At 41.2% G+C, this 24742-nt stretch overlaps 1 protein-coding gene across 3 annotated transcripts in view; it reads left to right on the top strand.

Moving 5' to 3' along the window:
- LOC122798124 (leukocyte elastase inhibitor-like) overlaps positions 1–24742 on the top strand; it is a 524655-nt gene that overhangs the window by 130665 nt on the left and 369248 nt on the right. For all 3 annotated transcript variants that reach the window (XM_044066821.1, XM_044066820.1, XM_044066822.1), the window contains exon 2: positions 3441–3618. In XM_044066821.1, coding sequence (XP_043922756.1) covers positions 3451–3618 — 168 coding nt within the window. In that variant the 5' untranslated portion in view covers positions 3441–3450. The remainder of the gene's footprint in view (positions 1–3440; positions 3619–24742) is intronic.

Raw genomic sequence — 24742 nt, 5'->3', positions numbered from 1 at the left:
TCAGCTATGGGTTTTTCTAATCATATCAACCAATTGGTTAATGATAGTTATAGAACTATAGGTTGTATAAAAAGATTTATAAAGTCTAGGAAATCAAAAATGATGAAGTCATTGTTAGTTACATTGGACCCAAACCTGAGTATGGAGTAACAGTATGCAAACCCTATAAGAAAACGAGTATTAGTATACTAGAAAGAGTACAGCGGGAATATACTAAGGGCATCCATGGATGTGAAAATTTAAGTTATTATGACAAGACTAAAATATCTGAACCTGTACAGCGTCTCTTACAGATATCAAGAGGAGATCTTATTCAGATATATAGGGCATTTAGAGAAAAATACCTCTGGGAATGTTTGGGGTTATCAAAAAGAATTAGAGAATCATCAGACAACCTATGTAGACGATTCTGTAAATAATTGGTTCTTTGGTAGTCTGTTCCATTCATCAGCTATTCTATCAAATTACATTAAAGCAAGTACTAGTTTAGATGTTTTTAAGAACAGCCTGGACACTTATTATGGGAACGAGTGTTTTGGTATATTGGCAAGCTAGACCTGCATTAATGCCCATGCTTGAAATATTTGTATGTATGTACAGTGGATATAAAAAGTGTACACACCCCTGTTAAAATGCCAGGTTTTTGTTATATAAAAAATGAGACCACAATAAATCATTTCAAAACTTTTCCCACCTTTAATGTGATCTATAACATGTACAATTCAGTTGAAAAACAAACAAATCTGTTGAGGAAAAATATAAAACGTACAATATGCTGGTTGCATAAATGTGCACACCCTTAAACTAATACTTTGTTGAAGCACCTTTTGGTTTAATTACAACATTCAGTCTTCTTGGGTACACACCTGCCATCAATTAAAGAGACTCTGATTAACCCCAAATAAAGTTCAGCTGTCTTAGTAGGATTTTCCTGACATTTACTCAGTTGCCTGTTACAGCAAAAGCCACTGTTCGCAGACAGCTTACAAAGCATCAAAGGGATCTCATTGTTGAAAGCTATCAGAAAGGAGAAGGGTACAAAAAATTTTCCTCAGCTTTGGATATACCATGGAACACAGTGAAGACAGTCATCAAAAAGTGGAGAAAATAAGGGACAACAGTGATATTGCAAAGAACTGGACATCCCTCCAAAATTGATAAAAAGACAGGATGAAAACTGATCAGGGAGGCTGCCAAGAGACCTACAGCAACACTGAAGGAGCTGCAGGAATTTCTGGCAAATACTGGTTTTGTACTATATGTGACTACAATCTCCCGTATTCTCCATATATCTGGACTATGGGATAGGGTTGCAAGACGGAAGATTTTTCTTACACAGAAAAGCATCCAGGCCTAGATAAAATTTGCAAAACAATACATCAAGTCTCCCAAAAGCATATGGGAAAATGTGTTATGGTGTGATGAGACCAAGGTTGAACCTTTTGGCCACAATTCCAAAGCGTACGTTTGGCGCAAAAACAACCCTTTGCGTCACCAAAAGAACACCAGCCCCACAGCAAAGCATGGTGATGCCAGTATCATGCTTTAGGGTTGCTTTTCTTCAGCTGGAACTGCGACATTAGTTAAGGTGGAGGGAATTATGAACACTTACAAATACCAGTCACATGGCCCAAAATCTTCAGGCGTGTGCTAAAAAGTTGAAGATGAAGAGGAATTTCACCTTTCAACATGGCAATGACCCTAATCATACATCCAAATCAACAAAAGAATGGTTTCACCAGAAGAAAATTAAAGTTTTAGAATGGCCCATGCAGAACCCAGACCTAAATCCAATAGAAAATCTGTGGGGTGACCTGAAGAGGGTTGTGCATAAGAGATGCCCTCGTAATAACAGATTTAAAGCGCTTTAGCAAGGAAGAGTGGGCAAATATTGCCAAGTTAAGATGTGTTATGCTGATTGACTCCTACCCAAAAAGACTGAATGTTGTAATTAAATCAAAAGGTGCTTCAACAAAGTATTAGTTTAAGGGTGTGCACACTTATGCAACCAGCTTATTGTATGTTTTTTTTATATTTTTGTCCCTTAACAGATTTGTTTTTCAATTGAATTGTACAAGTTATAGATCACATTAAAGGTGGGAACAATTTTGAAATGATTTATTGTGGTCTCATTTGTTTTTATATCACAAAAACCTGGCATTTTAACAGGATTGTGTTCACTTTTTATATCCACTGTATGTAAGTAAGTAATAGATGAAGTGTACAGGTAATGTAAATGGGAATAAGTATTTTAATTTTAATTTACATTTTGGAGAAGAGCTCGGGATAAACTGCTTGTATTGAATAGGTAGGTTAATTTTTGCCTGTGCAAGGATTCAAAGACTAAAATAGTTGAAGGGTTGTTGGTTTTGTGAGGGGAAATGCACAGTGATGTGTGTGTTTGTATTTAGTAGGTGTTTGAAGAGAACGGTTGGAGTCTTGAGTTCTGGAGTCTGTAGTGGGTCACTTTAATAAATTCTACAACCCAAGTTCAAGCACCGCTCCATGCTAATGGCTAACACTTTTATCAATGGATAGAGTAATGCCATGGTGGCACACAGAGGGCAGCAGCTAGTCTTAATTAGTAGTGGAGGGGGGAGTAGTTCAGGGTGTCCAATATCAACATGTCTTCAGCTTGGAGTAAACCCACTAACTGATGCAGAGAATAAACTGAAAATTATTGGACAATGCTACATGTATTAGGGAAACGGATCAGATCAAATCACCTCTGTCTGTATAGTGTACATTGTAAACCAAACTGCTTCCAGCTCTGCCATTTTTACACGAACACCAAAACTAAAACAAGTGCTGAGGATTAAAAAAAACTGTCATATCTCAACAGCCAATAAGATATACTTCTAAAGAGCCTCCATGCACACAAACCTTTGGAACTAGTCTGTCTGTTCTTTTAGGCTTAAAATCTTGTTTTTTTTTTTTTTTTTTTTTGCTAACAACTAGGCTGCATAAACAGCAAAAATACAATGAAGCTATTAACTGGAAGCTTTCAAATTAAAAGCTTAAAACACTTGACAGAGTTGTTCATAGAGTCTGAATGAGGATAACAGTGAAAAAAATAAGCTTAAACTGATAGAAACGTTGGAAGGACTTTAACTGAAAGGGGTATATTGCAGTGGTTTCTACATATGGGAATCCTGTCACTACCTGCTGTCTGTATTCGTGTTGGCATGACTGGCATTAGCCTTTAGATAGAAGAATCTGCTGTAGAAAAGAGTGGCTAGACCAAAGCTACTTCCTCTGCTTAAAGATCTATTATTATGTTGACAACATAAGAGGATTCTGACAATTAGTTAATTCTCTTGTTTTTATTTCTTTTCTTACATTTCTTTGATTTAACTGGTTGGGGGAGGCTTTTTTGTCTTGTATTGTATTCACATTAGTTTTAAGGCTGCATATTTAACATATATCTCATTTTCAACTAGGTTTAGAACAATGGCTGCTCTTTGTGAGGCAAACACCACCTTTGCTTTGGAGATGTACAAGAAGATAACTGAGGAAAATAAAGTCTGCAACATCTTCTTTTCTCCATTAAGTATGTCATCTTCATTGTCTATGGTCCTCTTAGGAGCAAAAGGCGACACTGCTGCACAGATGTCAAAGGTAAGTTATTTTCCTGGCTAAAGTTTTACAGACATTGTTTTAGGTTTTGGTAAGTCCTTTTCCTGGGTAACATTTTAAAGACATTGTTTAGGTTTTGCATCAAGACAGTCTTGCTACAAAGTGTACAAGACTTGCCTCCCAGATACTAGAGCCACTGTGCAACTTTTTTTCCAGAATGCATACGACTCCACCTCTGGGCTGATCCTTTCCCCAACTCCATTTCTTTTCCACTGCACAACTGGGCTGAAGTCACATCAGCCACGTATTTAGCATATGTGATTAATTTGTGCAAAGTTTAAAATTTGGAGTTTACACTACTTTCTTGTTTTGTTGGTTTCTTGTTTTATTCAGGCTTCAGCATGTGTTGAGGTGCTGTTACAAAAGACCGATTTCTGCCAAAGGCTAGCACTTATTGCACTTTTGTTGTCAAGGCACAAAGCATATCATTGTGACTTGCCCTGTAAGCTTTAACAAGGCCTTTTACTGCCTGTACCGTAAAATCCTTAAGGCCTTCCTGGTAGAGAAACAACTTTTGTCCCACCATTCCAGGTCTGTTACCAGCAGAGATTTGAAGGAACATTGGCAAGAGAAGGAAATGTATATGATTATGATACAGCCTAACTGGGAACACAGGCATGGTAGCAAAACAGTCAGTTGCTCTAACACCAGCAGAGGCTGTAAGGTTTTGGCTAAGTTTAAACCACACCTGATGTAAACCCAGGTGCTGATTCCTTCTCCTTGTTTTCCTGCTGTTAAGCTATGCACACTCATCTTAGGAGCCTTACTTTATTTTACAAAGACATGTGTATATAGCACTCTTAGAGCTACCTGCCTGTTAGGCACAGCACAGGACATACATAGATAAGCACAATCCATAACAGTTTGAATGTACAGCATGGAAGCACATTTCCAAACATTGTCAATGTTTTTGCAAACAGCATAGGCTTGTTGTACCCTAACTAATAGTACAAAAATAAACCAATATCATGCTGTGATGCTTTGCCTGTATATTTACTGCACATGTAATGGGTGTGTAATACATTAAAAAAATAAATATATTCCAACAACCAATTAGCAGAGCTACCTAGTGTGTGTTTCTTTCTCTGGGTACATTTGGTAAAGATGCATATGTTGCAAAAACTACATGCCCGGTTCAACACTTACAAGTCATCTGGATGCCTCCTGTTGAGATTGTTGAGGCTATACTGAACTGTCATCCCAAACAGCTTGCTCCCTACTTGCTGACAGAGGTTGATTGCCAGATCCTACCAAACATCTTTGAAATTAAACTCCCCTTTCCTCATTCCAAACTACTAATCCCTACTGGCAAAGTAGAGTGAGCATAATCAGTGTCTCCTTGTCATTCCATAGTGGTGCATAAAAAACACACATTCATTGGGATGTGCTCACCATTCCAAATTCTGCAGAAAATCTGACATAGCACTACCAGAGATGTATTTCCCTTAATAAGAATGGCCAAGTAAGGTAGTCAAAAGTGATAGTACTCCAGCAACCATTATAAATGGATGTTCTACCAGATATGAGATATGCAGTTCAGCTGTTGCTACATCACATAACCACTATCCCACACATTTTTCTATTTATTTATTTGGCATTTGTTGACCAGGAAAGTCAGACAGAGCCTGTTTTCAGTGGAGGCCGGAGAGAAACCCTTCAGATGCATATCTTTGGAATGTGGTAGGAAACTGGAGTACCCAGAGGAAACCCAAACGAACTCAGGGAGGACATGCAGACTAAGGCACCCCAGCCAAGAATCAAACCAGAGAACCTCTTGCTGTGAGGTGACCATGTTAACTGCTGCACAATCCTGCATGCTCTGTTTGTCACATTTATGCTCCCAGCACAGAATATAGGACATAAAACGGATGTATGGATGCGACTACCCAGATCTTCCTTGCCGAAAGTTCAAACGCTGCTTTTGCTAGTTGGTCTGAATGCCCTGTTGCTGTACTGAATACATAGCCACCAGATAAGTGCCCTGCTGGTGGTGTTTTTAACTTTTCTTGATCTTGTGTTTTATTTAGCTATCTAGAGTTCATGTCAATCCAAGAAGAGAAAATGTCAGCGTGGGAAGCAGACTCCCCAAAAGGATCATCACGAACAGAGTCTCTTTTGTTTGGGTGCTTCCCATGACCATTCCTCTTTTGTTACCCCAGGCTTTTCTTGTGTCCTTGGATCTAAAAGATGCTTACCTGCATGTCTCTTTCACCCTCTTTTCAGGAAGTTTTTATGTTTCTCTGTTTTCTTCCTTTCATTTTTAGTTCTCTGCTTTGCCATTTGGCCTTTGTACTGCCCCAAGGCTATTCACAAAATGCCTAGCTCCTGTGATTGATTTCTACAGGCTCCAAGGCATTCAGATTTTTCATTATCCAGATGACCTGTTGCTTCAAGTGCCCCAGTCACCTGACGTTCACCCTCTCTTTTCTTCAAAGTCTGGGGTTTACTGTCAACTTCATAAGTCAGTTCTGACTCCCTCTCAGGAGCATGTGTCAGGATTCAGACAGTGCCAGTGTTGGCTTTACTTCCACCTCCAAAAGTTTTGTCATTGACAACCTTCTTTCAGTCTCTTCTTACTCTGACTGCCATGCTAGTCAGGGGGTTTCTTCTGGTCCTGGGATTCATGGCCTCTTCTATTCCAGTGTTTCTTCTTGCCAGATTGCATATGCGGAAGCTTCACTGGTTGTTATAAATGTGCAAAGCTCTGGTGACTTCATAAAACACAACAGGTAAAAGCTTTGAGTATGTCTTTACTCACTGGTGGAAGTGGTGCATGATTGCACATGAGATTGTTGTTTGTAGATTGCATTTGAGTAATTGAAAATATGACATTTAAGTTTACACAGTTAACAATTACAAAGGTAAGAAATTGTTTTTCCAAATTGTTTTGGGCAGTCTGCAGATCTCCAACAATTTGTGGAAAATGCTTTATGCAGGAAACCAGTGGGTTTCCCAAATTAAAGTAAATCTAAGCAGAGTTCATAGCAGAGTAGTTTTTAGAATTATTTTAGCTGTAACAATGTAGTAAGAAATCTGCACTTCCACATGGGCACTCCCTCTTATTATGTAACATTTTCTAAGTACTCAAGTTCTCTCGAAGTTGAAGAATGTGAGGATGGCTCAAAAATAAGCATAGACCACAAGGAAGTTTGTTGCTGTGAATTGGAGAATTGGCCAAATATCTGGTATTGTAGGATCAGAGCTGTAGTGCTATTGCTAGCCTTTAGGATGCAAACAAATGACTGGATATGAGAGATTGTGTTTATCATGTGTATTGAACATTCTGTCTGAACCAGAGGATGACCAGTGCATTCCTGCCAAACCTGAGGTGACTGTACTGTGTGAGATACTGACTTAGTGACTCTTTCCTAGTTAAAGACCCAAATTTGCAAATTCTAAAAGCTATGAATGAAAATAAAGCCCAGAACACAACACACATACAGTAGAATCCATTGTTATTTTAAATATGAGCATTAGAAATCTGAAATTATGCTTACATTTATCATATATGCACTTGATAAACATTCTATGTTGGCAGTTGCATCTTTGGCCAATGTGTGATGTACATATTGCACAACCAGTATAATGCATTTTCTCTAGTAGTATAAATAGTTTGGTTTGTGTACGAATATTTGCAATCATTTGTTAAAATGACAGAGAAGGACATACACATTTAAGTTTTGGAAGTAATGTAAAGGATATGTTGATTCTTTATGTACCCCAGATGAGCAAGACTGGACTTATAATCAGCATTAAAAAAAAACTTAAACATAACATCCATACATGTATGTGAAAACAAGGAACCTGACACAGATCATGTGTGTGTGTGCATGTATGTGTCACGGGACAACAGTGGTTATTGGGGGTGGGATTGCTGCTATTATTTGCAGCCTGTATTACTATGGTGCATTGCAGATGTTCTTCATCTCACATTGCTGCAGTCCTTACACTTGGGTAGTCCGCTGTCCTCGGTCGGCCCGAATATCAAAGTATAAGGCTGACGTCGGTCAAGGCGCATTTGACTGACATCAGGACGTCAGGGTACAAATGCACATGACCGACGTCATATCCTCAGTCTTTTTTGCCGCATGGTCCGATGCAGAAGCAGCATTGCAAGTGCCGGTTGGCGTTCTGAGATTTTTCAAGTTTGAAGTTTCAGACCGAGTTCAAAGTTGGCTAAGTACCCCGTTGGGGAATATTTTAGTTTTTCTTGCCTCAGTGATTTACGGATGTCAGAAAAAGTCAATAATTGTATTTCTTGTGAAACAGATACATAGAGATTATCATACTTTGTGTATTCCTTGCTTAGGGCCTGAGCACGGCGTTGTTGGCTGTCGCTCTTGTGCTAGATTTAATAAGCACTATAAAGAGAAGGTTGGATTGTGCAAGGTTAGTCTTTGGGAAGCGTGTAATTATAAAATGCCGTCGGATGCGACAAGGCAGTTAAGCCTAGGCTAGAAGAACGGTTCTTAGGTTTCTTTGTGTTCCCAGGGTGAGACCTTATTATTGCAGGATGTGGCCTCTCAGGAGGCAAGTCAGGCTGAGGGGCTTCTCAGGTTACTATTCTCCCCTCCCTTCCCTGGGAGGCTAGGCCCTCCTTCTGTTTCAAAGGCTTCTCCCAGGGTAGGCCAGGTTTGGCTTCAGTTGGTGTTACCCCTAGCTCTTCAGGTACTGTGCCCAAGAAGCATATGCTTAAAATGGCAGAAGATTTGATTACTTTAATTAGGGTTCTATGCCCCTCCTGATAAGAGACCTAGGTTGGAGCCTGAGCTGGGGGTTTGAGCAGGCGGATGTTTCAGAGTCTTGACTGAAGACTTGCAGGAGTACTCTCCTTATTCCGATTCTGATCTGGATGATTCTACTCCTTCTGCTTCTCCTCCTGAGGATTTTTCTTTTCAGAAACTCTTCATTCCATGAGGGAGCATTTTAAGTGGGAAGGTCAGGACTTCTCTGATTCCAGGAAAAGGCTTAGGGAATTTTTGTTTTACCCCAGCATAGGCCTTTGGCTATACCTCCTGTTTTGGATGTAGTAGAAGATGTTTTTGCAAGGCTCTCTTAATCCTGATTCTTTGCCTCCTGCGATAGGTATTACAGGGTGCCTGAAGCTCATAAGTATCTTTTAAGAGTCCTAGGGCTGACCCAGAAACTGTTAGTCAGGGGCCTAAAGGTGTTAAGGCTTCTGTTGTTAAGAATCCGGTTCCTGCAGACAAAGAGGCTAGGGCCTTGGATAGATGGGGAAAGAAAGTTTATACTTCTTCCACTCTTGCTATGAGGGCTTTGAATTGCCAGTTCCACATGTTGAAATACCAGAACTATCTCCTTTCACAATTAAAGTCTAAGGTTGATGCTCTGGCAGTAGGTATTGATTGTAAAGAGTTGCAAGATTTAGTGCATGTTTCTGAACAGGTGGGTAAGCATTCTTTGCAATGTGGTTTTGATGCTGTACAGGCCTCGTCTAGGGTGGCTGCCACTGGGTCAGTTCTTGCCTGGCTAAGGGATCAAAATTTGTCTGAACATGTTAAGACAAGGATTTTAGATGCTCCTTTACAATCTGATGTGTTGTTTGGTCCTCCTGTTGAGGCAGTTTTAAAGAAAATGGAAGACAAGGCTAAGTCTATGCAGACTGTTAAAGATTTTTTGCAGGTCCAGCCTCCAAAGTTTAGTAGAAATTGGCCTACTAAGGGGTGGACGTATCCTTCTTATGATTCCCAGTCTAGGGGTAGAGCTCAGGGCTCTTTCAGGCCTAGAACAGGGAGTTCTCCTGCACAGTCTTCGGGTGAGGGCAGGGGTCAGTCCAACAGACCCAATGACCTACCTTTTCAGCTGCCAGAGCCTTCTCGTCTGGCAGCACCTTTGGGAGGAAGGTTGGCACTTTTCAAAGAAAATTGGAGTTTAATTACCCAAGACAGATGGGTATTGGATATCATACACCACGGTTACAGGTTTTATTTCCATACCTTGCCTCCTTTCAAAGGCATGCCAGACATTCCTCCTCAACAAAGAATAGAGGCTCACAAGCAAATTTCTCTGTTACTCCAAATAGGGGCCATACAGCCGGTCCCTATGCCAGAAGTGGGCCTTGGATTTTACTGTTCCTAGTACCAAAGAAGGGGAACACGTGGAGACCAATTTTGGATTTATCTACCCTCAACACTTATCTGGACATTCCCAAGTTCAAAATGTTGACGTTACAGCAGCTTTTACCTCTGCTGGGCAAAGATCATTGGATGGTAACTTTGGATCTCAAGGAGGCTTACCTTCATGTTCCTATCAGGCTAAGTTGCAGGAAGTATCTGCGAGCTGGGACTTCTCACTATCAGTTCTCTGCATTGCCCTTTGGCTTATCTACTGTATTCAGTTCTGGCTCCAGTGATAGCTTTCTTCAGGTTAAAAGGAATACAGATCTATCCTTATTTGGACGACTGCCTGATTTTGGCCCAAGGAAGGGAAGAGCTTCTTCATTTGGAATATGTGATAGCAGTGCTAAGATGCCTGGGGTATTCTGTGAACGAAATAAAGTCCAGTCTAGTACCCTCTCAGGACATGTGCTTTCTGGGTGTGAGACTGAATACAGCATCCCAGATGGCCTTTCTAACCCCGGACAAACAAAAGAGTCTATCCCTTTACTTCCGTCAACTATCTCATCAGTCCGTGCTGACTGCAAGGACAGTCCTTCAAGCATTAGGGTTCATGGCATCTTGTATTCTGGTGCTTCCCAATGCCAAACTGCATATGAGGAAGCTACAATGGTATCTCAAAAATGTATGGACACAGCACTGCCAGGATCTGGACACTGTCATTCAAATAATACCTTGCATTCAAAAGGAATTTTTATGGTGGGCTCAGGAATGTCACCTAAACAAGGGACTCTCTGTGACCCGGCCAGAGGCGAGTCAGATTTTAACGACAGATGCCTCAGACAAAGCTTGGGGAGCTCATCTACATGGAAAGTGGATACAAAACAAGTGGCCTGCCAGACTACAACATCTACATATCAACATGAAGGAGATGTTAGCAGTCCAGTTTGCATTAATAGCTTTCAAGGAATTACTTCTTCCAGGGCAGGTGTTGATTCTAACAGACAACACAACTGTCATGTGGTACATCAACAAGCAAGGGGATTCTTATCCTCTATGCAGGCAAGCAATGATTTTGTGGGAGACTGCTCTCAGTTTACAGCTCAATCTTCAGGCAAGGTTTCTGCCAGGAGCACAGAACTCCTTAGCAGATGTGTTGAGCAGGCAATTATGGATCCCCACGGTGGAAATTGGATCCTCAAGTATTTCAGAAATTGACAGTGTCATCCACTAAACCATCAGCTGCCAAAGTTTTGCACAAAAGGTTTCATCCCACAGCTGGAAAGTGGATGCTCTTTTTTTTTCAATTGGACAATCTTCATGTGTATGCCTTTCCTCCTCTGCCTCTCCTCCCAAAGGTACTTCTAAAGGTCAGACAGGACAAGCCAAGGATGATTTTAATAGCTCCAGATTGGCCTCGACAGCACTGGTACCCCATTTAAGAGTGTCTGCAGGGAAGCCATGGCCTTTGCCTTCAATTCCACACCTGTTGTCACAGGAGGACAGCCATTTGCTGAATGTCAAACTTCATTCTCTGCACCTAACAGCCTGGCATATTCTGTTTTAAACCATAGAGGGTCTCAACTTCCACAACAAGTTTTGAATGTGATTTTGGAAGCTAGAAGGCCTAGTACAAGGAAAGTGTATGCAGATAAATGGAAGAGATTTTTGTTTTGGAGTGCAGCAAAGATTTTGATGTTTCTGAGCCTAATTTGAGTGTGGCTCTTCAATATCTTACTGAGTTACTGGACAAGGGTTTGTCTTTCTCTTCTGTTAAGGTTCATGCTCACTATGATTGTGTCCCACCATTGTTTTCTCATCCTTTATTCAAGCAATTTCTTAGAGGGCAAAGAATGTAAGACCTACTCCTGCTTGGGATCTCAATTTTGTGTTGGAAAAACTCACTCTACAACCTTTTGAGCCTGCAGCTACTTCTGAGTTGAAATTTTTATCATGGTTTTGTTGGCAATTACCTCTGCAAGAAGGGTTTCTGAATTGCAGGCCCTTATGGCAGTTGAGCCTTTCTTGATTTTCCATAAGGATAGGGTATCATTAATCCTTCCTTTATGCCTAAGGTGGTTTCTAGTGTGGCTTTAAACCAAACTATTCATTTGCCTACTTTTTATGCAAATCCCCAAAATAAAGGGGAAAAGATTTTGCACACTTTAGATGTACACAGGCAGTTGCGTTATTATTTGGACAGAACTAAAGGGTTCAGGCAGTCTCAGCAGTTGTTTGTTTCTTTTGCTTTGAGTTCTCAGGGCAAGCCTGTGTCTAAACAAACTATTTCTAAGTGGATTGGGTTTTGCATTGCTTTCTGTTATTCCCATCATGGCAAGGAGGTTCCAGCTGGGATTAGGCCTCATTCCACTAGGGCTACTGCCACTTCAACAGCTTTTTGAGGGAGTGGCAACCAAGGATATTTTGGAGGCAGCTACTTGGAGTTCAGTGCATACTTTCTCTAGGCATTATCACCTGCCACTTTACTCTAAATCCAGGGCTGGTTTTGCCACTGCTGTTTGGGCATGTTGGCAGCTCCTGATCCTCCCTTACCTCTGCTTTGGGATTCTACCATAAATGTAGATGTTCCTCCTTCCCTCGGTAGTTAGAGGTGGTTGTGTGGGTTGGGTTGTACATATTGTGTATATTGTATATTTTGTACATATAGTTAGTGCAAGGGTGGTTGGTTGGGTGTTTGCTGTCTTTTGGTTTTGACCTTTATTTTTAGGGTCTTCTGACATCTGGGGCAAGAAAAGACTGAGGATATGTTCGGGGTCATGTGCATGTACCCTGGACGTCCTGATGTCACCAAGTGTAAGGACTGCAGCAATGTGGATCTTCGAACATCTACATTTATGGTAGGTACAAAACTGTACTTTTATTCTACTAGTTTCTGTTATTGCATGCTCATGGAACTAAACCAAAATATATTACAATGGGCTGGATTTCTTGCATTTGCTCAGTCAAAATGTTTTCTCTGTCCCCATGACTTTTTCTTTACTGGTAATTATAATAGAAATATAGGTTGCTGCTCTCTTGCATTATTGAGAATATGATGTACGCCGTATTTGCATTTGGGCAGTTGGTGATGTGTAGTTTCAGCTTTTCAGGCAATGGATACTATGCCTTTGTCTATTATGGCTGGAAGCAAGATGGCGATTTATGAACACTGGTGCATTGCCACTTGCTCATGTCAGTATAACTATGCAGAAAGTCAACCTTGTTATGTCACTATGTAGCTCTGCCCTATTTAAATTAGCCCCGCCTACTTATTTGTTCCCTGCGGGCCCACCATGCTTTGAACCCAGCACCACCCCCTTCTCCCATCAAGCTACCTTACATTAGTGAGCTTTAATAACTATTTTTCCAAATGCATTTTAAAGAGAAACACAAATGTAGATGCAATTGAGATTTCTTGTAGTATTCCAAGTTTGATGGAACAACTAAATGTTTTGTGAGGTGGTCAGTCAGCACGATTCACATAAAACAAATTTTCATCATACTGAAAATCTGTAAATGATTTGGGTACAGTAGCAATCGCCTTTTCTTTGCTCTGTTGTGTAATTAATATAGCAGTATACCATTCCATCTAGATGACCAAAAGGCTTCACTACCATGGTCAGCCTGGGTTTTTGAAATGGGACTAATTTGTTCATACCTAATATTTTTGGGACTTTGTAAATATAGAACTGGTTATAGGAAATTGATAATCCAGACATATATTTTTATCTTATGTATGTTGACCTTATTAGAGCTTTAAACTAATGTACTGCATGGGATATTACTTGGAAATGTGGGAAAGTGTCTAGAATGGATGAGAGATCTAGAGTGATTTTAAATCTGTAAGACGATTATAAAAGGAATGGAAAATACATTTCAAAGATGTTTTAGATAGAAGGGTTAGTATGGTTGTGTTGGGCCCTATATAAGACCTCACACTTCTGGAATATTTGTAATTATGAAGTCCACTATACTGGGACAAAAGTGCTCAAGGATTTAATAATTTTTGATATTGTGTCACCATGGTCTGCTTCACTTGTTAATAGTTGGTGTTCTTGTCCTTTTGTGAATATTTGTAATTTGCTTAACTTAATTATTAAAGGTAACCTCTGATTGGTGACAGATGAGAAGAAACCTGGCAGTTTACACAACATCCAAGTATGGTGGTTGATTTGGCTACAAGGCGGCAGTTTGAGTTTAAAGTAATAAAACCTAAGGGCATTTTCTAGAGCCAAAAAAAAAGGAATGCATATTATTTTAGGAGGTGACTTGGCTATTGTAGAGGAAAATAACCAGAGGGTAACTGTTTCTGTTTTTAATTGTTCTGAACAATATATAAAGGCAAACAACATGCTGGGATACATAACTAGGATGCAGTTGAGAACAAAAGGAGTTTGTGCAAACCTTGCTCAGTATAGAGACCTTTCCGTAGGAGACATGCTTCAAGTTTTGGAGATCTGGATTCCTGAAGGTCATCTGGTTATTACTGGATATTTGGAGAAGATTTACAGATATGGCAAAAGAAATTACAGTGAGTGTTGTGAAGATAAATATGTTTTATCTCATTAGATGTCTCAGAACAGAGCAATCATTCTATGTAGATGGCTGCCTTATAGAGTCCGCCATTCAGAATTTATATCCAAATGTCAACAATATCCTGGCATTTACCAATCTGGGGTTGATTTTCATTTTGGGCAAAAAAAAAAAGATTGTCACCCAGAATAATTTCCTGGAAATTTATTTTCATTTTCCTTAGTACAAAATAGAACTCATTAAAGTTCTTCCAGGTGACTATCATCCTACCTGTTAGCTTCCCAGACTGCTTATCAGGGTTTTTTGACTTGTACATTTTGCAGTTTGATGGTACCTGATTGCAGGTTTGACATGAAAAAATGTCAGTGCTATCTCAGAAATCTTTGAGATCAGACCCAAACTTTATTGCAAATGTGCCATATTCCCTTCTGTAGAAATTTCAGGTGCTTTCAACCCATTTGTGGAACTCCTTTTCTTATCTAAAAATCAGGTCATACAGTACTGTCCCTGGTTAAACAAGCAGTTTTTTTTTAATTTGAGGATACTAACAGGATATTGGATTTAAATTATTTTCGGACCACTCTGAATCCACCATTTTGTTACACAGTGGTTCAGTGGTAAAATCTCTACCTCACAACTCCAGGGAGAGTCTGGAGTTCATTCCTGTTCCTCGGTCACTGTGCTTGGGGAGTTAGTATGGTCTTCTCATGTCTGCATGGGTTTTCCTCAAGTACTTCAAATTCCTTTTATACTTAACTAGTTAAGAAGGCTGATATTTTTAACTAATGAGTGAAGATATAAATATGAACAAAGCAGAGTTTATTCACGTTTCTGCAAGATGTAACAATGATGGCACCAATATTTGATAGTGTTGAAAAAGCCTTTCTCTAGTTTTATTTATCCACACTGTTTTGCCTGAATGTTCCAGCAGATTCCTTCAGCAGAGAGATTTATTTGATTCATGAGATGGACCCCACATTTCTAACCATATTTCTGAAAACTAGGGCTGGTAAGTTAATCCTGTTTACATGTCTATAGAACCATGAGCATTCCATTTTTGCAGTATGTATTCTCATCACAGAAGTTTCACTGTAGAGGTTTTGGATACAGATTAGAGATGCAAGTAAACAGACCGGAGATGCATCTCATTTTATGCATGCCCTCTCAATATCTGCCTTTATTGGAAATGTTATCAGAAAGGGATAAAGCACTTTTACTTGTAAGAATTTCTGTTGACCAAGACAATACTGGTTTCCACTGCTGTAGAAAGTGGCACAAAATCAGATGGTTTGTGTACCAGGGAGTCTCATTTTATTGACTGTTCTGAAGGGTAAATTCTTAATTTTCACCTGAAATTCAGAATAGTGCTCAGTAGTAAGGTGTTCACACTGTGCTACTTCTGCTTTCATGCTAATTGCTGCTGTCATTCAGACTAATGTGTTGCATGACCACTGATTAGCCATTACTGTTGTCATAGACACTGTCTCGTACATAAATGCTTTAAAGAATTTACTAATTTACAGCCTCTTTGAAACAGTTGCAAAACGTAATACTGCAGTCTGTGTAAATTTTTGGCAAGTCAGTACATGGCTTGCCATTTAAACTTGCTTTTAGAATTGTTGGCAAGTAACTAATTAATCACCCATCAATCTGCAGCAACCGCATCTTGGTGTCCGTCTCAGCTCAGAATTTGACACATCTGCATTTCTACACTGTAATTGTGAGTTCCCACATACCCCTTTAACACTGCTGATACAGTCTGCACTAGGAAGCTTCACTCTATGTAGTCTACTCACTAAACTCCTAACTTGGGACTGTGTGCTGTGTCGTGGCAGCACTGAAATAATCAGGCAATGAAGAAATAATGAGTTTAGCACTGGTGTGTAATGTGGTCTGTGGATGCCCTTGGCTAACCCCAGGATAGTTTCTAGATCATACCTCTCAACCTCTTTGCACAAGAAATCTGAACAAAGGATAAAGGCCAAATATGGGAACAAATTTTAAATATTGCTCTTATAAACTTAGAAAGTCTATAGAATGAAAGGTTTTGTGTTACCATGCATTTAGGTTGATAGGTAGGTACTAGGCTGTCTGCCCTGGGGCCTGTACAAGCCCAGCCAAAAAGGTACCCTGACTTTTGCCACCCAAGAAAATTATTTGCCTGTGTCACTGTCGAACAGAGCCACAGAGGTGATCCCCAGGATGAATTTCCTATTTCCCATCTGTTAAAGAAAATTCAAAGATCAATTCATGTAAGGTTCAGCAAGGCATCCTTTATTACTTGCAGCAAGGAGACAAAGCATGTAGGTACAAGGTTTGTCTGATTTTCAGTAGCTCAGCCTGCTTTACAGTTCTTTGCACGTACATTATACAGTTCTCTGCACGTACACAGCAGGTGCTTATCAGTTAATTGCTGACTTTTACAAAAACATCTTTAAAAATTTAGCTTGTCCACAGGGCTTGCCCTGTCAAACCCAGTTTCTGAGTTATGGTCCTGTAACTGTCTCTTCCTAATACAACACTAATCTGTTGCTAGTGTGAGGCCCCTATCTCAACATTCCAAGGCAAGAACAACAGACTTTTAGGCGTCAGCAGCGTTTACAGAGACCACCAGTATTTACACATTTTTTACATAGAATAAATGTATTAACTCTTAACCCTTTAGATGCAGAATTGTGCACTATACAGTTTCTACATTCTTCTAACATTTCCCCCCTTTTAATACTTTATTCTTATTGTTTAATGAGTCTAAAACAAGTCTATTTCATCTCTTGACCATTTCCATCCAGGGCCTTGCAGTCAGAGAGTCATTCGGTTTAGGCTCAAGTAAACAATTCTTCCGCCTCCAATTTTAGTAGTTCTTCATATTCAGTACTTTGTTGGTACAAGGTCTTTGAGACTGAGGCATCTATAGTGCTTTTTACCAGTCCACGCATGCAGGGGACGCAGCAGCATCCACAGAACATCAATATCGCTGCTCCAGTGCAAATGGCGATCAACAGATTCATCAGGACACTGCCCCATCCCCCAAACCATTTCTGGAAAAAGTCTGTTAAAGGATTTTGACCTGGCTTGGTCAAGGCAGATACTTGCTGAATCACTTCGAGATGGCTATCTGTTTCGTGTTCATTGTCTGGGATAAACAAACGGAATTCCTCTTGGATTAATGCGCAAGTACCTCCTTTCGCCGCCAGGGTGAAATCGAGAGCCATACGATTTTGAAGCACTACTGCTCTCATAGTGGTCAGTTCATCTGCCACCAATTCCAAGGCGGAAAAGGTTGCATTGCTCAATGTCTCAAGCAGCTTGGACAAATCTTTCCGTTCCCAAATCGATTTTACCGCTGCATACTGAGGTAGTATGCCGGCCCATGATATGACATCACTGAGAGCCATATGGGACAGTCCTTTGTCACTGACGTGAGCCAGATCATGGTGATATATCCATGATGCATCGATTCGGCCTACTGGATTGGCAGTTTTTTTAACTTCTCGAACATTTTGGATTTTCCCTTGAGGTAAAGTTAGTGTGTCGTATAGCTGGAACTAGGTAGACTAAGAAGCAGCTTCCGGACCACTTTCTTGGTAGCCATTTATATGCTTTTCTCCGGACCACTTTCTTGGTAGCCATTTATATGCTTTTCTTCCGCACACAAAATAAAAATATTCCACTTTAATGGTGATGTTGATAAACTCGAAGCGATCCCCAATGTCCTGCTGTCCTCGGAACATTTAGTGGAGACACCACTAAAGGTAATCCTTCATGTGCAGTTGGTATAGCTGCACAGATCCAACAATTGGAAACATTAAGGGTATCTGCATAGGGTATCTGCATATGCGTACTTGATAGCCTGATATGTGTTGAAAGCAGGATGCCATGCTGCACGCTTGCTAGGTTCAGTAAATGTGGCAGAAAAGAGAAATGGCCATAGCAGGAAAACAATGACCACAGTAACAGTCAATGAGATTACCACACAACATTGTTGTGGAAAAGGTTGTCGTTCCAGTGTTCTGTTTTCTTCGGTTTTCCCAAAAGGATGGAATTCAACTTTCTTTGGTGCAATCATGTCACTTAATCTGAGTATTTTTATATTATTCTCTACCCTATAGGACCTTAACACCGATGATTCCTTCACTGGGTTTGAGACGGATCAGTTCCTATTGATCTGACCCCCCTTTGTAGCCAGACTTTTGTGCTTAGGGTTCCGATGGAGAGGTAAGATCTTTACCCAATTCGAATTTCTTCACTAACTTGCAGTGTGTCAGATGGATCCACGAAGCTCGCTCTGCAATCTTCGCAGTCTGTGTCGAAAGAAGCACCTGGTAGGGACCTTCCCACTTCAGTGATGCCCAGTTCTTCCTCTTCACGATCTTGATCCATACCCAATCTCTTGGAGTTACTGTTATTTCTGGTGCCTTAGTCTGCTCTGAACCTGAAACAGAAGTAGACTGCAACAGATGTTTAGAACAACAGTTTCTTCATATATTCAGCTAATGAAAGATCAGCTTCCTGGTCTGAAAGCATGAGAGGTTTCCATTGGGGTGTACAATATGCCCTGCCATACAGTTTCTCATATGGGGTCAGCCCTTTTGCTGAGGGAACTGTTCTCGTGTTCAACAGTGCCAGGGGTAAACAGTACAACCAGGATGTTCATAATGTTACCCTGCTGCAGTCATCACACTTTGGGTATCCTGTCATCAGGCGGTCCCGCAGTCGGCCTGAGTTCCAAAGTCTTGGTCTGGCATCGGTTGCTGTCGCTTCTCCCTGACGTCAGTGCGCCAGGGGTATATAAGAGGCATCTGACACCATTTTCTTCAGTCTTTCTTGCCACGTGGTGCCCGAAGCAGAAGCAGTTCGCAAGTGCCGGTCGGCTGACACCTGAGATTTTCTAATCGAATTTCAGTCCGAAGTCTTCAAAGCTAAGTACCCCATTTGGGAACCTTTTCTTGCCTCAGTCCGATGTCAGAAAAAGTTAACAATTGCATTTTTTGTGAGAAGCAAATACCTCATAAGGACTTTCATTCTTATTGTATACCTTGCCTAGGCCCAGACCACGTCACTGGTTGTCGGTTTTGTGCTAGGTTCAATAAGCGAACTATAAAGCGACACTTTGATTTCGCTCGACACTACTTCAGTAGGAAATTTAATTATACTATGCCGTCGGAGCAACTGACTACCGGCATGCATAAAAAACGCAAAGATAAAGACAGGCAGCCTAAATCCAAGCCAGACTCCGAGGCCTCGGCTGGGCCAGTCGCCGGTTCTCCGGTTTTCAGTGAGGCGCCTACGCAGCCCCTGACGACTGCAGAATTGGAACCCCAGACCGCTTTGGATTCTCAAGCAGAGAGTACTAGGCCGTCGCAGCCATTTTCTTTAGGCCCTACCGACAACATTGCAGAAGGAGAAGCCAGTGCTGTGGAAACACCTTATATTACAGAAGGTGTCTTCAGACCGACTACTCTCACCATAAAATCTTATGCTAAGCTTAAGACTCCTTTAAAACCTAAAAAGACTGTACATCAGTCTCCAGTTCAAGGCCCCATGCCTAAGAAACAGATGCTTAAGATGGCTGAAGAATTGATTACTCTGATCCGGGGTTCCCAACCCCCCCCCCAGACAAAAGGCCAAGACAAGAGGAGGATTATGCCTCCTCTGATCAAGTTTCTATTTCCTCAGACTCCTCTGAGGAACAGGATTACTCCTTTCGCCCTTATGAAGACTCCGATGCTGAAGATTGCATTACCTCAGCATCTCCCCTTGAAGACTATTCCTTTGGGGAAACCTTACATACCATGAGGGAACACTTCCACTGGGAAGGTCAGGACTACTCCGACTCAAAGAAAAGGCTTCAAGAATTTCTTTTACTTTCCCAGCACAGACCACTTGCTATCCCTCCAGTTTTACACATTGTGGATGATGTTTACTTAGAATCTAGTCTAAATCCAGATTCTCTGCCTCCTGCTCCAGCCAAACCAGACAGATATTATAGAGTGCCTGACTCGCACAAATTCTTTTACAAAAGCCCTGTTGCTGACCCAGAGACAATCTCCCAGGGTCCCAAAGGGGCTAAGGCTTCTATGGCTAAAAATCCTGTGCCCTCTGAAAGGGACTCCAGAGCACTAGATAGGTGGGGGAAGAAGGTTTACACCTCAGCTGCTCTAGCTATGAGAGCACTAAATTGTCAATTTCACATGCTGAATATCAGCAATTCCTAATGTCTCAATTAAAACAAAAGATGAGCACACACTCTCTCAACAGTCTGAATTCAAGGAAATGCAAGATCTGCTGCATGCAGCTGAACAGGTGGGCAAACATACTTTACAATGTGGATTTGATTCCTTGGAAGCTTCCTGTAGAGCAGCTGTTACTGGGTCGGTCATACGTAGGCATGCTTGGTTAAAGGAACAAACTCTGCCTGATCATGTTAAAGCAAATTTACTAGATGCACCTTTACAGCAGGATGTCTTATTTGGGGTTAAAGCAGAATAGGTTTTAAAGAAAATGGAGGATAAGGCAAAGTCTATGCAGACGGTCAAAGATTTTTTACAGGTACAACCCCATCGCTTCAGCAGAAATTGGCCAACAAAAAATCGGTCCTTTCCAGCTTCTGACAGACCACAGAGGGGTAAATACAGATGCCCAAGGGGCAGAGGTCAAGCACAAATCCCATACAAACCTCGCCAATGGGGCACTGCAACACAGAAGGGAGGAGAAGGCAGGCTCCAAACTACCAGAAGACAAACACAATGACTTAACCCTCAATCTGCCAAGCAAAGCTCGCTTGACAGCTCCCTTGGGAGGAATATTAGTACTTTTTGCAGACAACTGGCGCATCATCACAAAGGACAAATGGGTCCTAGACATTATCGCACAAGGATACAGATTCCATTTTCCACACCTTGCCAAGGATAAAAGGAATGCTAAACATGCCACAAAAACAGTGGGCAGAGGCACAAAAACAAATTGCAGCTCTCATGGACATGAGAGCCATTCAACTGGTACCTACACAGGAGCAAGGCCAAAGATTTTACTCAAGGCTCTTTCTAGTCCCCAGAAAGGACAATGCATGGAGACCCATTCTGGACCTTTCAGTCCAAAACACCTACTTGCAAGTACCCAAATTCAAGATGCTAACACTACAGCAGCTTCTTCCCATGTTGGGCAAGAAGGCTTGGCTAGTAACGTTGGACCTCAAGGAGGCATACCTGCATGTCCCTATCAGACAAAATTGCAGACGGTACCTCCATTTCATTGCAGGTTCAACCCATTACCAGTTCTCTGCACTGCCCTTTGGCTTATCTACTGCACCCAGGGTCTTCACAAAATGCCTGGCACCAGTAATTGCATACTGCAGACAAAGAGGAATTCAAATATACCCATACCTGGACGACTGCCTCATCCAAGCAGAAAGCAAGGACATTCTCTTACAACATATGGTGTTTGTCAAACACCTTCTAAGTTGCTTAGGGTACACAGTAAATGAAAATAAATCAAAACCAGTGCCCTCACAGAACATGACATTCCTGGGTGCCAGCTTGAATACAGCGGCCCAGATGGCTTATCTCATGCCAGACAAGCAACTACAACTAACTCAATACTTCAAAATAATGGCAACAAAAACCCAACTCTCTGCAAGAAAAATTCTGCAGGCCGTGGGATTCATGGCATCTTCCATACTACTAATACCATTTGCAAAACTGCATATGAGTTAATTACAATGGTACCTGAAAAGTGTATGGACTCAACACAGCCACAGCTTGGAAGCAATAATACCTCTCATTCCCTGCCTTCAACAGGAGTTTCTATGGTGGTCACAGGCATGTCACCTCAACAAGGGTCAGCCTTTCACCTTACTCCCAGCCAGGCAAACGATGACAACAGATGCATCGGACTATGCCTGGGGGGCACACATGGCAGCACTGGTATCCACTACTAAGGAACATGGCCCACGGCCCACCATGGATTTTACCACAAATTCCTCATCTGCTCACAGCAAGACAGTCAGATTCTACACAGCCAGCTCAATACCTTAAATCTGGCTGCATGGCAAATCACCTAAACAAACAGCAAGCTCCTCTTTCACAAGCTGTTATGGATGTCATTCTGGAGGCCAGGAGGCCCAGCACCAGGAAAGCCTACTCAGACAAATGGAAAGATTTTGCGCCTGGAACCAAGATAAAGACCAAAATCCTTGAGCTGGACATACCTCAGATTCTACAATATCTAACTGAGATGTTACACAAAGGACTTTCCTTTTCATCTGTTAAAATCCACACCTCCGCTATTTCAGCTCACTACAACACGGATCCTCCCTTATTTTCACATCCACTTCTAAGGCAATACCTCAGAGGGGCCAAAAACATAAGGCCTCCCAGGAGAGCACCAACGCCAACTTGGGACCTCAACTTTGTTCTGGAAAAGCTTACGATACCACCTTTTGTGTCAGCTTTCTCAGCAGATTTAAAGTTTATATCATGGAAAACTGCACTGCTGCCAGCAATTACTTCAGCCAGAAGAGTCTCACAGCTACAGGCACTAATGGCAGTAGAGTCTTTCATCATTTTTCATCAAGACAGAGTTTCTCTACAAACTAACCCCTCCTTTATGCCAAAGGTGATATCCAGTGTGGCTCTAAATCAAACCATCCATTTACCCACCTTTTTTCCCAAATCCACAGAACAAAGGAGAAAGACTCCTGCACTCCTTGGACATTCACAGGCAACTACGTTACTACTTGGATAAAACTAAGGCTTTCAGAAAATCTGACCAGCTCTTTGTATCCTATGCTACAGCATCAGAAGGAAAGGCTATCTCAAAACAGACCATTTCAAAATGGATAGGACATTGCATATGTTTTTGCTACACCCATCATGGAAAACCAGTTCCTGCTAGCATAAGGCCCCACTCCACCAGGGCAGCAGCTACATCTACAGCCTTCCTCAGGGGGGTGCCAACCAAGGATATTCTGGAAGCTGCAACTTGAGTTCAGTACACATCTTCACAACACTATCACTTACCACTTTACTGTAAGACTAGAGCTGGCTTTGCCACTGCAGTTTTGCAGGGCCTTCTAACCTCTTCTAATCCTGGTTGACTCCATCTCCCATCCTTCGCTTTGGGATTCAACCCAAGTGTGATTACTGCAGCAGGGTAACACGATGAACATAGTACAGTTTTGTACCTACCGTAAATGTAGATGTTCGGTGTTTACCCTGCTGCAGTCCAGGTTACCCTCCCTCCACCCCCTCTGATCTAACTGAAACCTTTTCTATGCCTTTAAATCTGATACAACCTTTGTGGTGTATTTGCTTATAGCTGGAGGTATGTTTTGTTTGTGCTTCACTTTTATTATTGGTACTATGTAGTGACCTCCTATTGGGGGGCACCTGACATCTGGGGCAAGAAAAACTGAAGAAAATAGCATTGGATGCCTCTTATATACCCCTGGCGCACTGACGTCAGGGAAGAAGCGACAGCAACCAACGCCGACTTTGGAACTCAGGCCGACTGTGTGATGACTGCAGCAGGGTGAACACTCGAACATCTACATTTATGGTAGGTACAAAACTGTACTTTTTCCCAGCCATTAATTTTCTCAGTTTACTTTTAAGTATACCATTATGTCTTTCGACCAACCCTGCAGACTGAGGATGATAAGCACAGTGATTTTTTAGAGAAATACCAAAAAGCTTACTTAGCTGTTGTATAGTTTGGTTTACAAAGTGTGTTCCATTGTCACTGTATATTCTCTCCGGAATGCCAAACCTAGGAACAATTTCTTTCACAAGAACCTTTGCTACTGTAACTGCATCTGGGTTCCTGGTTGGAAAATCTTCCACCCATCTTGAGAACATATCTATAATGACAAGGCAGTACTTCTTTATTTAACTCTATAAAATCCATGCAAATGGTGTGAAATGGGTATGGAGTTGTGGGGAAACTCCCTTGACTGGGCCGCACTGCTCCTTGTGCATGATATTGATTGCAAACCTGACATGCTAAACAAAATTTTTATAACCCCTATCCTTAAATAATGATGTAATAAATTGGATCTCTTTTAACATATCCTGATAATCAGATGTCATTCTGAGTGCCCTTATGCACTGTCCCTTGTAAATATTTTTCTTTGTCTTATTTGGATGACAACTACTATAGTCAAGATAGGAATTGGTATCAAAATAACTTAACGAATAAAGAAGTTATTGTTAAAAGAGAGAGTCCTAAATTCTATGGTAGGTCCTGTGTTATAGAATTTGGTTTATATAGCAACAGGATAGAAGAAATAATCAAAAGACATTGGCATATGTTATTAACCAGTGAAGAGATGATGGGTATATTAGGAATTAAACCTAGTTTCGTTTACAGAATGGGAAGGAATTTGAAATCCCTCTTGGAGACTGATTCTAATGGAAATGTGACCAATATTAAGGGTAGTACTAGAAAATGTGGTGCATGCAACCAATGCCAATACATTATGGAGGAGAAAGAGATAGTAT

The sequence above is a fragment of the Protopterus annectens genome, chromosome 3.part1 (genome assembly GCF_019279795.1).
Source record: "Protopterus annectens isolate FY-2018-M chromosome 3.part1, PAN1.0, whole genome shotgun sequence".
In the NCBI taxonomy this organism is placed as follows: domain Eukaryota; kingdom Metazoa; phylum Chordata; order Ceratodontiformes; family Protopteridae; genus Protopterus; species Protopterus annectens.
The sequence above is the reverse complement of the archived record's forward strand: the minus strand, read 5'-3'. Positions and strand labels throughout refer to the sequence as shown.